This window comes from Vigna angularis, chromosome 7 (genome assembly GCF_016808095.1).
Source record: "Vigna angularis cultivar LongXiaoDou No.4 chromosome 7, ASM1680809v1, whole genome shotgun sequence".
Lineage (NCBI taxonomy): Eukaryota > Viridiplantae > Streptophyta > Magnoliopsida > Fabales > Fabaceae > Vigna > Vigna angularis.
Genome location: NC_068976.1, coordinates 15,846,867 through 15,861,289, shown reverse-complemented (window position 1 = coordinate 15,861,289; position 14,423 = coordinate 15,846,867). Strand labels below are relative to the sequence as shown.

The 14,423-nt window shown below is 32.2% G+C and overlaps 1 protein-coding gene across 5 annotated transcripts; it reads left to right on the top strand.

Moving 5' to 3' along the window:
• Positions 1 to 4,927: 4,927 nt before the first annotated feature.
• Positions 4,928 to 14,280, top strand: LOC108345676 (uncharacterized). 5 transcript variants are annotated; one of them, XM_052880055.1, is made up of 16 exons: positions 4,928 to 5,176; positions 6,047 to 6,451; positions 6,555 to 6,780; positions 6,860 to 7,105; positions 7,257 to 7,372; positions 7,927 to 8,025; positions 8,143 to 8,230; positions 8,406 to 8,635; positions 10,266 to 10,447; positions 10,631 to 10,830; positions 11,583 to 11,915; positions 12,061 to 12,162; positions 12,366 to 12,663; positions 13,063 to 13,211; positions 13,292 to 13,393; positions 13,977 to 14,280. In XM_052880055.1, exons 2-16 carry the CDS (start codon positions 6,153 to 6,155, stop codon positions 14,187 to 14,189), a joined length of 2,883 nt encoding a protein of 960 aa, XP_052736015.1. In that variant the 5' UTR covers positions 4,928 to 5,176; positions 6,047 to 6,152; the 3' UTR covers positions 14,190 to 14,280. The 5 variants fall into 5 exon arrangements, with proteins under 5 accessions (XP_052736015.1, XP_052736014.1, XP_017439860.1 ...); XM_017584371.2 differs by having other exon boundaries at positions 4,930 to 5,176; positions 13,292 to 13,576; XM_052880056.1 differs by having other exon boundaries at positions 4,933 to 5,176; positions 6,047 to 6,090; positions 13,292 to 13,576.
• Positions 14,281 to 14,423: the final 143 nt, after the last annotated feature.

Here is a 14,423-nt window from a genome sequence, read left to right as displayed (position 1 = left end):
GAAGGAAAAAATATGTCGGTAATATATCCGTTAGTAAATTTAAATTTTTGATGAATTTATTTCCATTAATAAAATTTCGCCTATAATTTCATGAATTTTTGTAGTGAGCAACAAAAAATTAAATAAATATAAAAGAATATTTGGGAAGATCCTCACCCTTTTGCAAGATTAAAGAAACATTATATAATTAGTATTGATAGAAATTGAAGATTACCAAAATGCCCCTAGTTATTAAAGTAATATAAAATGATAATTATTAATGTTATATTTAATTATAAAAATGAAAAATAATTAATGAAATTAATTTTTAAATGTAAAAAGATTATAATTTAGTAAAATTAATTTATTTTTAAATGTCACCAAATCTCACTATCAAAACCATTAAAAATGCACCAAAATCCCTCTGAACGGACGCCAGGTGTCAAGCTGAGGGGAGTCAGAAATCAGATAGTGGAATGCAGGTGTCAGCTGAGGAGCGGACGTTCGTTTTAAACAAAACTGATTTTTTCTGAAATTCACGTCACACTCTCTACATGCACTCTTCTTCCTCAAACTCTGATAATTTCCATTTCTCCTCCTTCTCACTAAAATCTCTCCTTCTCTCTACCAAAACTCACCATTTCTCTTCTCCGATCACCGTTCAGGCACCGTAGAAGCATTTCCGGCGTCCTGAGCTTCATTTTAAACCGAACAGTTTCGAGTTCTGAAATTGGTAAGTTTCCTCGTCTTTAGTCGTTTATTCTCTGGTACATGCAAACCAAGTTTTGGTTGCATGCTGTCATCTTGTCTGAGCCATTATTGGTTTTCTATTGTTTGGTTTAGTTTGAAGAATTGTGGAACGTAAGGGTAGAAAGATCTGTAGTCAGACGAACCGTATTATGTCTCTAGGACGATCGTTCATGCTCAGAGGTAAGGGAAGCTTATTTAATTTAATTTGTATTTTTACTGTTCTGTATGAACGTTCATTGATTTGCTAAATTAAAGTGAAGCATGAATTACTGAGATATTTGACTATATGAAATATGATGGTTGCTATGTTCTGATGTATGACATATATGAAATTTACTATGATATAAATGTATGAAATTGTGAAGTTATATGTTGAGAAATGAGTTTGAATATAAATGATTCTGGTATGAAATTTTCACTATGAAATTGTACGTTCGGTACTGAACGGTCCTTGACCGTTCGGTGTTTCTAGTAAACTTGTTTGAAATTGGATTCTTTCATTTGGAAACAATCCTAGTTGAGGACGAGCATCTTCGTGTGGTAATACTATGCTTGAGCGTTCGGTCAAGTGTAGTTGCATCTGAGACAAATTGCATTCCATCTCTCCAAATCTCACCGCATGTGAGTGAACAGTACTGGAATCCTGTGTTTCCCTTCAAATCCGTCTGCCCATTTCTCTTCAACCGAATGGTAAAAATTTCAAATCATCGCTCTCCAACTTCCGTAAACAGTACTTTCGCTCCAAGTGAACACGGTGTAAATGACGAACCCGTGGTGGACCGGGCCGGATCAGGTCGGGTGACCCGTTTTGACAGCTTTAGTTAATTGTTAACTTAATTACGAGCTAGATGTAATTTACTTTTATAAATGAACCATTATAAAAATTTATATCATAAATCTTATTATCCTTAAGTTTATATAAATGACATGTTATATATAAGTTGTACCGGCAGAAAGAAAGACAATCTTTGCGACGAAACATTTATAAAAAAATTGTGTACACTAGTACAAAAACAGCGTATAACGTTATACGTTCAACGTCCAACCATTGCATAGCCAACGTTAAAAATGATCGTTGGTATTTTTGTAAATAAATGCAATTATTAAACGTCGTTTAGAATTATAATTCGACGTAAGACGATATAAAATGTCGAATGCCTCAGCGTTAGACGTCAAAAGGCCAGTGAATTCAATAAAAATTTGAGCGGGAGATTGACAATTCATTCACTTTATCTTAGCGCGCGAGACCCTCTTCTCTGCTCAAACTTTTCTCGAACGAAGTTTGATGACCATCACATGTAATATTTTTTTCATTTGATACAAATGCATGTTAATTAACTACTGTAGGTATGATTTTCGTTTGTTTTCACCGATTATTTTCGTGTTTTTGTCCTTCATAGGCGCATTTTGCTTTCTCTCTAACTGGTGGCAACACTTTATTCCGATGAACCCACCTTTTAAATGTTAGTTTTCGTTTTCGTTTTGAAGAACTTATTTGTTAAACTTATTTGTTGTTTTTTTGTTGAATTTGTTTGTTGTTGTTTGGTTGAACTTTGTTATTGTTTGGTTGAACTTTGTTTCAGGTTTCCTAGAGTTGTTAAAAAGGATTACAATTAGTTAAAAAAATAAAAAAATTGATTAACGTCATATATGTTCAAAATTCGACGTTAAATTAACGTCGTATATTGACAAAATTCGACGTTAAATTAAAGTCAAATTTTTTAAATTTGACGTCAATTTAACGTCTCCCGATATGACGTCGCTCTCGAATTTGACGTGAAAGACAAAAAATATTCGACGTTGTACGTTGTTTTTGTACTAGTGATATCATCGTTATGTCAAACCCAACTTTTTGAAAATGTTTAAAATAATTCAATAAAGAATTCGATCATCTCTTCTTATATGTTTCACATGTTTTCATACATTTCTCTTTCTATCTATAAACACACATTTGCACGGATACAAATGACTTATCATGCTTATGTATTTGTATTTTTTTTTAATTTAAATAAATAAATATTTTTTTAAAAGAATAATTTAAAAATTAAAATAAACATGCTTTAGTTATTTTAAATAGAAAACTTAAACATTTACATAGTGAAATAACTATGTAGTTACGTGTTTACTAAATAAAATAATATTTTTATTCATTAAAAGATAAAGAGATAAGATTATTTTGTTATAAATTATAAAAAGGTAGTTAATATATATATATATATATATAATATTAAAAGGAGAAGATACATTATTATAAAAAAGTTAAAGGTTAAATATGTTTTTATTTCATACAAAAATGAAATTTGTTATTATCTAAAATATTAATATATTTTTGTCTCTAAACTTTAGAAATGAATGAATAATATTTTTAACTTAATTACATTAATTTTTATTTGAATGTGAAACACATTTTTCATCTTACATTAGAACGAACAAACATTAAAATTAAAACGTGTCAAATTATATAAATAATTAAAATACTATTATAAAACACATTTTATACATTAAAAAAAAATTAACATACCTTAGTTAAAAAGATGATACTTATTCATTTTTAAAATTTTGAGATTGAAATGTATCAAATTTTTTGATAAAAATAAATTTTAGTTTTGTGTTAAAGTTTAAAGTTAATTAATCAATTTAGATTGATTTTGGGTTAAAAAGTTTAAAATTCAAATCAACTTATATTTTGAATTGGTTTAGATTGATTTCTAATCAAACTTTCTAATTGAATATATACCATGCCCATTGGATTCAATATTACACTCATGTGAATTAAAATTCTTATGAATGATTACATTTTGTTAGAGAGTGAGAATTATTCTGAAGAATATTTATAAAAATCACTAATTTATTTGTATAATAAATAATCTAATAAAAATATGGTATATTTAGTAGAATTTATATCTTTACTTGATAACTTAGTTTCTGACCTCCATGGTAACGGTTTTCTTGAAAATCTGATTAAAATTCATATTATCAGGAAATAAATTTCTTTCTAAATTCAAAATGTTGAACTTTATTCTTCGCAGTTCTATTTTGTTCAATATATTTAGCCATGTCATGTCCAATGATTTGAAATATATAAATGACATTAGACGATCCAATACAACAACACAACAAAAGTTGAGTTCACAATTTCAGGGTGAATACTGTAATAAATACTTTTGTAGGTGAAATTATAGTATAATTTAAAGTGGTCAATTATTATTAATCTTTTTTCTATAATCGCGTGTTGCAATATTCCTACAACTTAATTTAAAATAATCTATCTATTATAGTAAATAGTTTTTACAAAAAATATATGTTTTAATGTTACATATTTCATTACTTTAAAATAATTAAAATATTTTATACTTTAAGTTATGTTATTTTTGTTAATTGAACCTCCGTCAGTTTTTTGGTTTCTGAATCTACCGATCTGGGCTTGGGCTGGCCCAGGACAAAATCAAAATAAAATAATACGGACTCTGTTTGGGGATTCTATTTTGCATTTTTTTATTATTATTGACAATTAATTCTCTTTATTTAGTCTTTTGTTTTAATTTTTATATTTTATTCTATACTTTTTTGTTTAGTGACGTGAAAAACTGTCACAAAATGAAGACACAAAGACTAAGACGTAAGCAAATTCCTTATTTTAATGAGTTGTAAACCGAAAGTTGGTATACATAGACTAAGGGTGTGGTTTGAATAATTGCAAAAATTAAATTATTTTAATGATAAATAATTTGTATAATCATTTTTATTATAGTAAATAATACTTAAAATCATTTTTTTTAAATAAGTTTGATAAAAACGATGTGAGGAAATTCATTTTCGTTTGATAGAATAAAAATTAAAGTATGAGATAAACAAATGTGCATATGGGTTGATAATCCTTGGATTGTGATTCAGGTCTTCTAATACAAGGTTTGGGCTAAAAGGCCCAAATAGAAAATGTTAACCGTCCTACAAGTTGCAGAAAGCATTACAGTAATTAATAGGACGGTGGTGGAGAAGGAAAACGCAATACGTAAGTTGTGACTTTGCGAGAGAGACGCGGAACGAAGCCGCAGAAACTTTGAATGGAAAGTGTGATTGATTTTGGGAAAACCAAGCCAAACAATGTGTTATATTGTACTTCCAGCTTATCCCAAATAAATACAAATTAAATTAAAATAATAAATAATCGCGGTTGGCGTGTCCAATGTGTAAAATTAAAAAGTAGCTTGGTTTCGCGGCGTGTTTGGGGTCAACGTGCAATTAACGGTTTTTAAGAGAATATGCCGTTGATGTTCCTCGCAGACATTCTCAGATGCCAAGTGGGTCTGAGTGAGAAACAGAGAAAGATAGAGATAGAGATAGATAGATAGACGCACCTGTTAAGTTTTCTTCTCTTTGATTTCTTTCTGTTGCACGCTCTTCTCCTGTGATCTTTTTTCCATTTCTCTCTCTCTCGCCATTCAAGGTACCTCTTCTTTCTCTCTTTCTCTCTCTAATGATTTTCCGTCGTTCAAAGATTGGAACGTCGCTTGCAATTGATTATCTCTGCAACTTCTCTTCCAAAGATTTCGTTCATTGTTGCTTTTCCTCGAATAGCTTTTTCTTAGCGTCGTATATTTGTGGCTTGAATATTCTGTTACCTGTTTTGTTGCTTTATTTGGCTGCTTTGCCGCAATCTTGTACGATAAAGAAAACGATAGCGGAGGAAATAAGAAAGAAGGAAGAAAAACAGAGAGAGAGATAATGAGATTAGGGCTTCGTTCTCTCTTACCTAATTTGATTCATTCAACTATATATAAACTATTCGGAGAAGTTCAGTTAACTTCTTGATAAGGTTGATTTCGTGGTTTTCGTAACTCTTAGTTCGCGTTTTGCCTGTTCGTGTCGTTGATTTGATATCGATGACTTCGGTTAGGGTTCTGCGCATGTGCTGAGATCATATGAGAAGCGTGAAGTTCATGCACGTGTGAGAATGTTTGAATATGGAAGTGCGATGGAATTCAAATGAATTATTATTAGGAAAAAATGAAGGAAGGGTAAAAGAAGAAGGATGGGTGGCGAAGACGTGAGGCAGAGTTTGTCGTGGTGGTGAACGAGAATGAATTGATTTGTTGTTGAAACAAGAAAACAGCAATTCTCAGCTTTTGCTTTTTGTTTTCTCACTTAGTTTTTAATGCTTTTGTTCAGCGTCTCATGCTTGGTCGTTATGCCATTACTTGAATGAACATTTAATTGCTTATTGAATGGTTTTATTGTTCCTCTTGATGTCGATGGTGTGGTTACCTTTTTGCAACGAATACTGATATTACTGCCTTTTTTTAAACTTTTGGTGCAGGATTCTGTTCGTGCAGCTCTCTATGGTTTTCTGGAGCTCCTAAAGTGAACTTCATTGCTAGAAATTTGATACATAATATTAGATTTTTTTTAAAAATTTAATTGGAATGGGCTCTAGCAAGCAGTCTGCTCGTATTCTTGATACGTTGAAAATGGAGAGGGTTAGAACTATTTTAACCCACACTTATCCATACCCTCACGAGCATTCCCGCCATGCTGTAATTGCTGTTGTTATCGGTTGCCTCTTTTTCATCTCATCTGACAATATACATACTCTTGTAGAAAAATTAGACAACAATGTTAAATGGTGGTCTATGTATGCCTGCTTGTTTGGGTTCTTTTATTTCTTTTCATCACCATTTATACACAAGACTTTCAAACCGAGCTATTCAAATTTCAGTCGATGGTGAGTTTCTTTGGTGAATGTGTTGCCATTTGTGTATATGCTATTATGTAACTTTATGAAACATTTTATAGAATTAGAAATAATTAGGCCTCCATTTGTGCAGGTACATAGCTTGGATTTTAGTGGCAGCTGTGTATCATCTTCCTAGCTTTCAGTCAATGGGAGTGGATATGAGGATGAACCTATCTTTGTTTTTGACCATATATCTCTCTTCCATCTTGTTTCTTTTTGTCTTCCACATTATATTTCTTGGCCTCTGGTATATTGGCTTTGTTTCACGTGTAGCTGGAAAGAGACCAGAGATCTTGACCATTCTCCAAAACTGTGCAGTAAGTTTTTGGAGATGATTGTTTGTGTCCTTTGAAGTTGCAATATTGTTCTAATGCTATTTCTTTTAATGAATAATAGGTACTTAGCGTGGCCTGCTGTGTATTTTACAGTCACTGTGGTAACCGTGCCATGCAAAGAGAGAGAACGCTTTACCAAAAAAATTCTAACTGGTTTTCTTTCTGGAAGAAAGGGAATGGGAACACTTGGCTTGCAAAGTTTCTTCGGATGAATGAATTGAAAGACCAGGTTTGCTCATCTTGGTTTGCTCCAGTTGGTTCTGCGAGTGATTATCCTCTCTTGTCAAAATGGGTTATTTATGGCGAGGTACTTATAATAATATAATTATTTGATTATAAAGTCTGCAGCCTTAATTTATATATATATATATATATATATATATATATATATATATATATGTATGTATTAATGTGTGTTACACAAAAGTTATGATGCCAAAATTATTTTTATGTATTAGATAGCTTGCAATGGATCGTGTCATGGTTCATCAGATGAAATTTCTCCCATTTACTCACTTTGGGCTACATTTATTGGGCTTTACATTGCAAATTATGTGGTGGAGAGATCAACAGGGTGAGTTGATTTTATGATGTGCTAAACTTTCTTATCTTCCTGCTTGTAGTACGTTTAATGTTTTAAATTGTTCAAAGTATACATTTTTTTCTGATATTAAATTTCAATGGAAATTACAGACATGAAATAACAATTTTATTTGCATACTCAAATCAACAAATGATGTCAGTTTTTATTCTTGGCAGACGACTGCTGTTCAACATTTTATGAAAATTTTCATCTGTTTCTTGTAAGTTTTTTCACTTGAGCAAACAGTCTTTTTTCTTCTATTCATCCATCCAAACATATTTTAAAGAAAAAAAAGTTAAGTTTTCTTATGTACTGGCTGTTTTGGTAATTTAGTTATTGTATTTTTGTAATGCTGTTATATTCTAGATCATATTTATTTTCCCTGCACAAATAGATGTGCAAAGGGTCCATGAGACTTGATGCAACAGTCTTAATGACTAAAATATAGCTGGTATCATATTTTCAAATTACATTTATTGAGTATCAACTGTTTTCACACATTGTTTTTCTTAATTTATTCGTTTATATGTCTGAAAAACCGTCAGGTGGGCTCTTACTCACCCATTATCTGTTAAAGAATATGAGAAGTTGAAGAAGAAGCAAATGAAGCCTGACTTTTTAGACATGGTTCCTTGGTACTCTGGGTATGTACGTATATGTAAAATACCTTTACTCCAGTTATTTTTTTTAAATTTTATTTCTTGCAAAGAGGGTGTTGAAGGTTGTCTTGAATGTGTGGTTACACTTGCTAAATGATGCAGAACATCTGCTGATTTATTCAAAACTGTTTTTGATCTCCTCGTATCAGTGACTGTCTTCGTTGGGCGTTTTGACATGCGCATGATGCAGGTAACAATATTATTGGCAAAACTAAGTAAATGGTAATTACTAACAGCATTAGACCCAAATTAGTCAACTATCCTCCTACGATATGAAGAAGTTTGCTTATGTTCATCCTTGGTCTTGTTGCTGGAATTTCATTTTGCTTATATGTCAGTAGTAACGAGTCTATTTTCATTGACAGGCAGCAATGAGTAGGGTTAGTGATGGAAATCAAAACGATGACCTTCTATATGATCATTTTAGTGAGAAGGAAGATTTTTGGTTTGACTTTATGGCTGATACTGGTGATGGTGGGAACTCATCTTATGCTGTTGCACGACTACTTGCCAAGCCTTTCATTCGAACACTGAAAGATGATGCTGAGCTTACCTTACCACGTGGAGACTTGCTACTTATTGGGGGTGATCTTGCGTAAGTTGGCTGCACTCATTATTGTAAATTGTGGCTATTATCACATGATTTGGTCAATTATGATTTCTTAGCTTCTTTGGAATGATAAGTTGACACCATTGACACCATTTAATGCCATGGTTCTTGATTGAGAATTTTAGATACCAAGGTCTGAAGTTAAATCATGAAAATTGAAATTCCAGGTCTTCTTTATTTCATATATTTATGCTGAGGGCTACCAACCAGATGCAATATCATGTTCCATTTATATTACCCGTCAACTACTTTTTAATTAAGTAATGGCGTACAGATTGAAGGCAAATGTGTCTTGTTTGGTTTTGTTTTTTTAAATGTTTATACTGGATGTGTTACATGCGATCAAACTTTTGAATATCATCTTAAGCTTATGGACCATGATTTTTCAATATCCCATAACTGCTTCCTTCCTTTTTAAAGACTCTAGTTTGGTACTACTAATTTCAGGTCTTAGCATGCTTTGATATTGATTACTGGTTTCCTACTTCATGGACTGGTTACTCGGGTATAAAGATGTAAAGGAGTTATTTTGAACAAAATATTTTATGTTTGAGCTTGTCCTGTGAAAAGAGAGAGACAGAGAGGATTATTCAAGTGTGGCTAATTTATCTAAGTCTTGGCTCACATTACGTTATTTTTTTCCCTTTATATGAATAGATGTTTATTTAATTTTAGTATTTAGTAGATACCTTTACACTAGGTGAAGTAAAAATAGAAATAAAATGTATTTGGTTTAGATGTGTTTTAACCTCTGAAATGAATAGATTTTGATTCTAGATGCAGTCAAAATTTTCCATTTTTTGGTCTATCTGGAATTAGAAATCATTATTTTTTTTATTCCTAGTATATTGTGACGCGTGTTTACTCCTCATATGTTGAGTAAAAGGTTGAGTAATCATCCTAGGTGACACTTCTAAATTTTTTTCAAGATCCCTAAAATAAATGTTACTTATCTAAGCTTAAAACGAATGTCGGAGACCAAAGTAGTGATTTCAAAGTTTAGAATTATAAAAATACTTTGCATAGACTAAACATTTACTCATTTTATAAGAACCAAAAATAACTATTTCAAATTTTTTAGAGGGATTAAAAAAAGATGACTTGAGACTGGAATGAAATTTTTAATTATGAAAATGATAATTTTTCTAGTTATAAAATATGAATCTTGATGAAAATGATAGATATGAGACAATTATATATATATATATATATATATATATATTTTTTTTTTTTTTTTTCTTTCTGGTAAATGAAATAAATAACATCACAATCATGGGCTGTTAATGTCAATTATGCAAATTTTAAGCTGGCTCATTTAAATAATGGTACACAACTTTAAGCTTGGGTTGTTTGTTTTAGCTTGTTAAATGAGCTTGATTGTGCATTTAAAAAGGTGGAATTGAATAATTCATGCATAATTTACTCATTTATAACTCGTACTAGTGGGGCTTAAATAATATATGGTAGATTTCCTATGTTTGAAAGGTCAGCTTAGATAAAAACTGGTTTTTTTCTTTGAAGTGTCATTTAAAGTTGTAACTAGCAATCTCAATGTTCTATATCTATATTTATTTCCTTGAATTACTTATTTTTTAATTCTTTTTTTCTGTTGTAGGTATCCAAATCCATCAGCATTCACATATGAAAGGCGTCTTTTTGTTCCTTTTGAGTGTGCTCTTCAACCTCCTCCATGGTATAAAGCAGAGCAGATAGCTGTGAACAAGCCGGAGGTACCCTATGGAGCTCCATTGAAACAATACAATGGACCTCAGTGTTTTGTTATTCCTGGAAACCATGGTTAGTTTTAGCTCCTTCATTGGGCCTTACCAATCAATTACATGCGTTATTTTTCAAGGAGATATTTTTCTTTTTTAGTATCTATTATTTTTCAAGGAGATATTTGTTTTTGTTGTTTTGCCTCATCTCACTTTTTCCTCATGCCAATGTGGTTAATAAATGATAAAATTGTTTTCTTCTCAGACTGGTTTGATGGACTCCAGACCTTCATGAGGTATATATGTCATAGAAATTGGTTAGGTGGATGGCTCATGCCCCAGAAGAAGAGTTATTTTGCTTTGCAACTCCCTAAACGGTGGTGGGTTTTTGGGCTCGATCTAGCTCTTCATGGTGACATTGATGTGTACCAATTCAAGTTCTTTTCAGAATTGATAACGGAGAAAGTAAATGTCCTGCCTATTTTATCTTTAGTCTCTTCATTTCTATGAAATTGTGAAGTTATATCATTAATGCTTTTGTTCCCATGTTTTTATAAGGAACTGTGCAGTAATGCTTTTATTGTTGGATGGAATCATTTTAGGATGTGATTATATAATTATAGATAGTAGTACTTGCGAATAAAGTGTTGTGCTTGACTAAATGCTTATTTACTAGCTTAGAAATCTGGGGAAATAATCTCATTTTTCAAAACTCTCAAGCAATTTGTTTAAGTAATCGGGTTTCTTCATAGTAGCTTGAACCTACACTAAACTTTAACACACAGACTGTTCCATTCATTCGTTGAACTGTGTTTTTTGTAATCTTGTTATATTTTAGAAGTGTCTCCAAGTGTTTTTCATGGCCACGTGATTTTCTTTAACATACTGTTTGCCTTTAGACTATTAAAGTAAATGTCAGCTATCAATCTGATTGACCACCACATCTATTGTGACCATCTTTTTTGTCATGGTTCGAGAGGATGATGACTCTGCAATCATTCTTAACTCGTGAACCTAATTGGATCATCACCTGGAATTGGAAAGATGTTACTGGAAAGAATATGTCACATCTAATTGGATCATTATAACTCTATCTTTGGCTGTTGTCACGGTGTTTTTGTTCTTTCTATTCACTGTTTGTCTTTAGACTATTAAAGTAATTGTCAGCAATCAATCTGATTGACCACAACATCTACTGTGACCGTTTTTTTGTCTAGGTTCGAGAGGATGACTCTGTGATCCTTATAACTCATGAACCTAATTGGATCACTGACTGGTATTGGAATGATGTTACTGGAAAGAATATTTCACATCTGATTTGTGATTATTTGAAAGGAAGATGTAAGCTTCGAATGGCTGGGGACTTGCATCATTACATGCGTCATTCTCATGTAAAGTCAAATGGGCCTGTACATGTACATCATCTTCTCGTTAATGGTTGTGGTGGAGCATTTCTACATCCTACCCATGTTTTCAGTAAATTTAACAAGCTTCACGGTGTCACCTACGAGTGCAAAGCTGCATATCCTTCATTTGAAGATTCAAGCAGGGTATGTAGAATGTTAACTAACTTGTCATATCCCTGTTTATATATATATATATATATATATATATATATATATATATATATATATATGTATGTGTGTGTGTATGTTTATTTTACTAGCACATTATATATTTTTATATTTGATGCAGATTGCATTGGGAAACATTCTAAAATTTCGAAAGAAGAACTGGCAATTTGATTTTATTGGTGGCATTATATATTTTGTGCTAGTCTTTTCAATGTTTCCACAAGTGAGTTCCTCCATATCTTTGTTATTTATAGTTTTATTTTTATGCTTTCAATTTGATGTCAAATTATAATTGAGATGTGAATTCTTGTTTTTCCCCTTTGGCCCATAGAGTAATTGGAGATTAGCATTTTGCTTATCTGTTAAGGTACAGTCATTGGTTACTATTTGCTAAAGACACGATTGTTTTCTGTACTTGTTTTCTAGTGTGAGCTGAATCACATCCTCCAAGATGATACATTTTCTGGCCACATAAAGAGTTTCCTTGGTACTGTGTGGAATGGATTTATTTATATTCTGCAGCACTCATGTGTGTCACTAGCGGGAGTTATACTGTTACTATTTGCGGCATATTCTTTTGTTCCACCCAAATTGTCACGGAAGAAACGAGCAATAATTGGAGTTCTGCATGTTTCTGCTCACCTTGCTGCGGCACTAATTCTTATGTTGCTTCTTGAAATAGGCGTTGAAATATGCATCCAGCATGACTTGCTGGCAACTTCAGGTTTGGTTTTTCTATATGATGATATAAACTTTGGTAACTTGTTACACTCAAGTTGTTAAATAATTTATTTTAGCTTAATTACTGTAGATTCTTTGTTTCACAAAATTTCAACTTTGTAATTCACATCATATTGAGATATCCATAAGGGCATGTTTCATTGCTTATATTTCAATGCTGGAAGCTAGATTCAATGTATAACTAACTGCTGGACCATAGATCTGGTGGTATTGATAAAACTCTTTATTTAGTGAGTTTTGATCAAGATCCTGTGTGACTATTTGCTATTGCTCATCATAAATATATTATGGAAGAAGATTTCAATACTTTGTAAATTGTGTCTGTGTGATGATGATATTTGGGTTGTAATGTCTGAGTTATTTTTTTTGGCGTGTAATCCAGGGTATCACACTTTATATCAGTGGTATAGATCAGTGGAAAGTGAGCACTTCCCCGATCCAACTGGACTCAGAGCTCGAATTGAACAATGGACATTTGGACTTTATCCGGCATGTATCAAGTATTTAATGTCTGCTTTTGATGTGCCAGAGGTGAAAAAATTCGCTGTATTATTTTATTTTTGACTTTTCTTGAAACGGACCCCGTCACATAGAGATTATTATTTTCTCAGGTCATGGCAGTCTCTCGGAGCAATATTTGCAAGAACGGATTAGAATCTCTTTCCAGGGGGGGTGCTGTAATATATTACGCTTCTGTCTTCCTTTATTTTTGGGTATTTTCGACCCCTGTTGTTTCCTTGGTGTTTGGGAGCTACTTATACATTTGCATCAACTGGCTTCACTTACACTTTGATGAAGCCTTTTCGTCTCTTCGAATAGCTAATTATAAATCATTCACTCGATTTCACATCAATTATGATGGTGATCTTGAAGTTTATACTCTGGCTGTTGATAAGGTAGGAAGTCATCACTTATTCAACTATTATTCGGTAACTCTTTTCTTTCTCTTGTAAGACTGTTACTTTTGGCTCAATCATTTACACCCCTTCTCTTCTGCCGGAGAACCTTTCAATAATAATAATAATAATATTAATAATAAAGATAAGAAAATTGAGTATGCATTTGTTAAATAATTTCCTTTGTGTAGTGAAAAGTTGTGCATATTTCTAGTCAAAAGAGACATGCATAGCAACTGTTCTTTCTTCGAAATTAATGATGAAAGCTTCAGGTGCCTAACTATCTTTGGGAGTTTTGAGAAGAAAGAAATTGAATTTCATAACTATCATGTTTGGCTGTGGTGCTGGGATTTGATTTTTTTTTTGTTTCTTATTCAGTGTTAACATTTTCAATGTGTAGGTTCCAAAGGAATGGAAACTTGATCCGGAATGGGACGGAGAGGCGAAACATCCACAAGAGTTGAGTCATTTTAGAAGGTTTCCGAGCAAATGGAGGGCAGTCACCGCTCACCAGGATCCAGTACATTCGGTCAGAATTGTTGACCATTTCGTTATTCATCGGACTGAAAACATTGACTGTGATACTACTACATCTAACGGGCCAGTTCAATAATATGATTTGTTGATTTGGTTATCCCATTTGTAACATTATTTAGGAAGCAATTTGAAGTAATGAAAGAAAGAAAAGAATGGTAGTGTCTGCATATTTGTTTCATTTATCTATTACTTCAATGGCTCTATTGGTCTTATGCAGTCGCTGACGAGGGTGCCGCCGAGCGTCCCACGTGGTAATCTTTAATTCCATCTAAGTTGGTAAACTAAACGTATTCAAATGTCTAAACGTGGA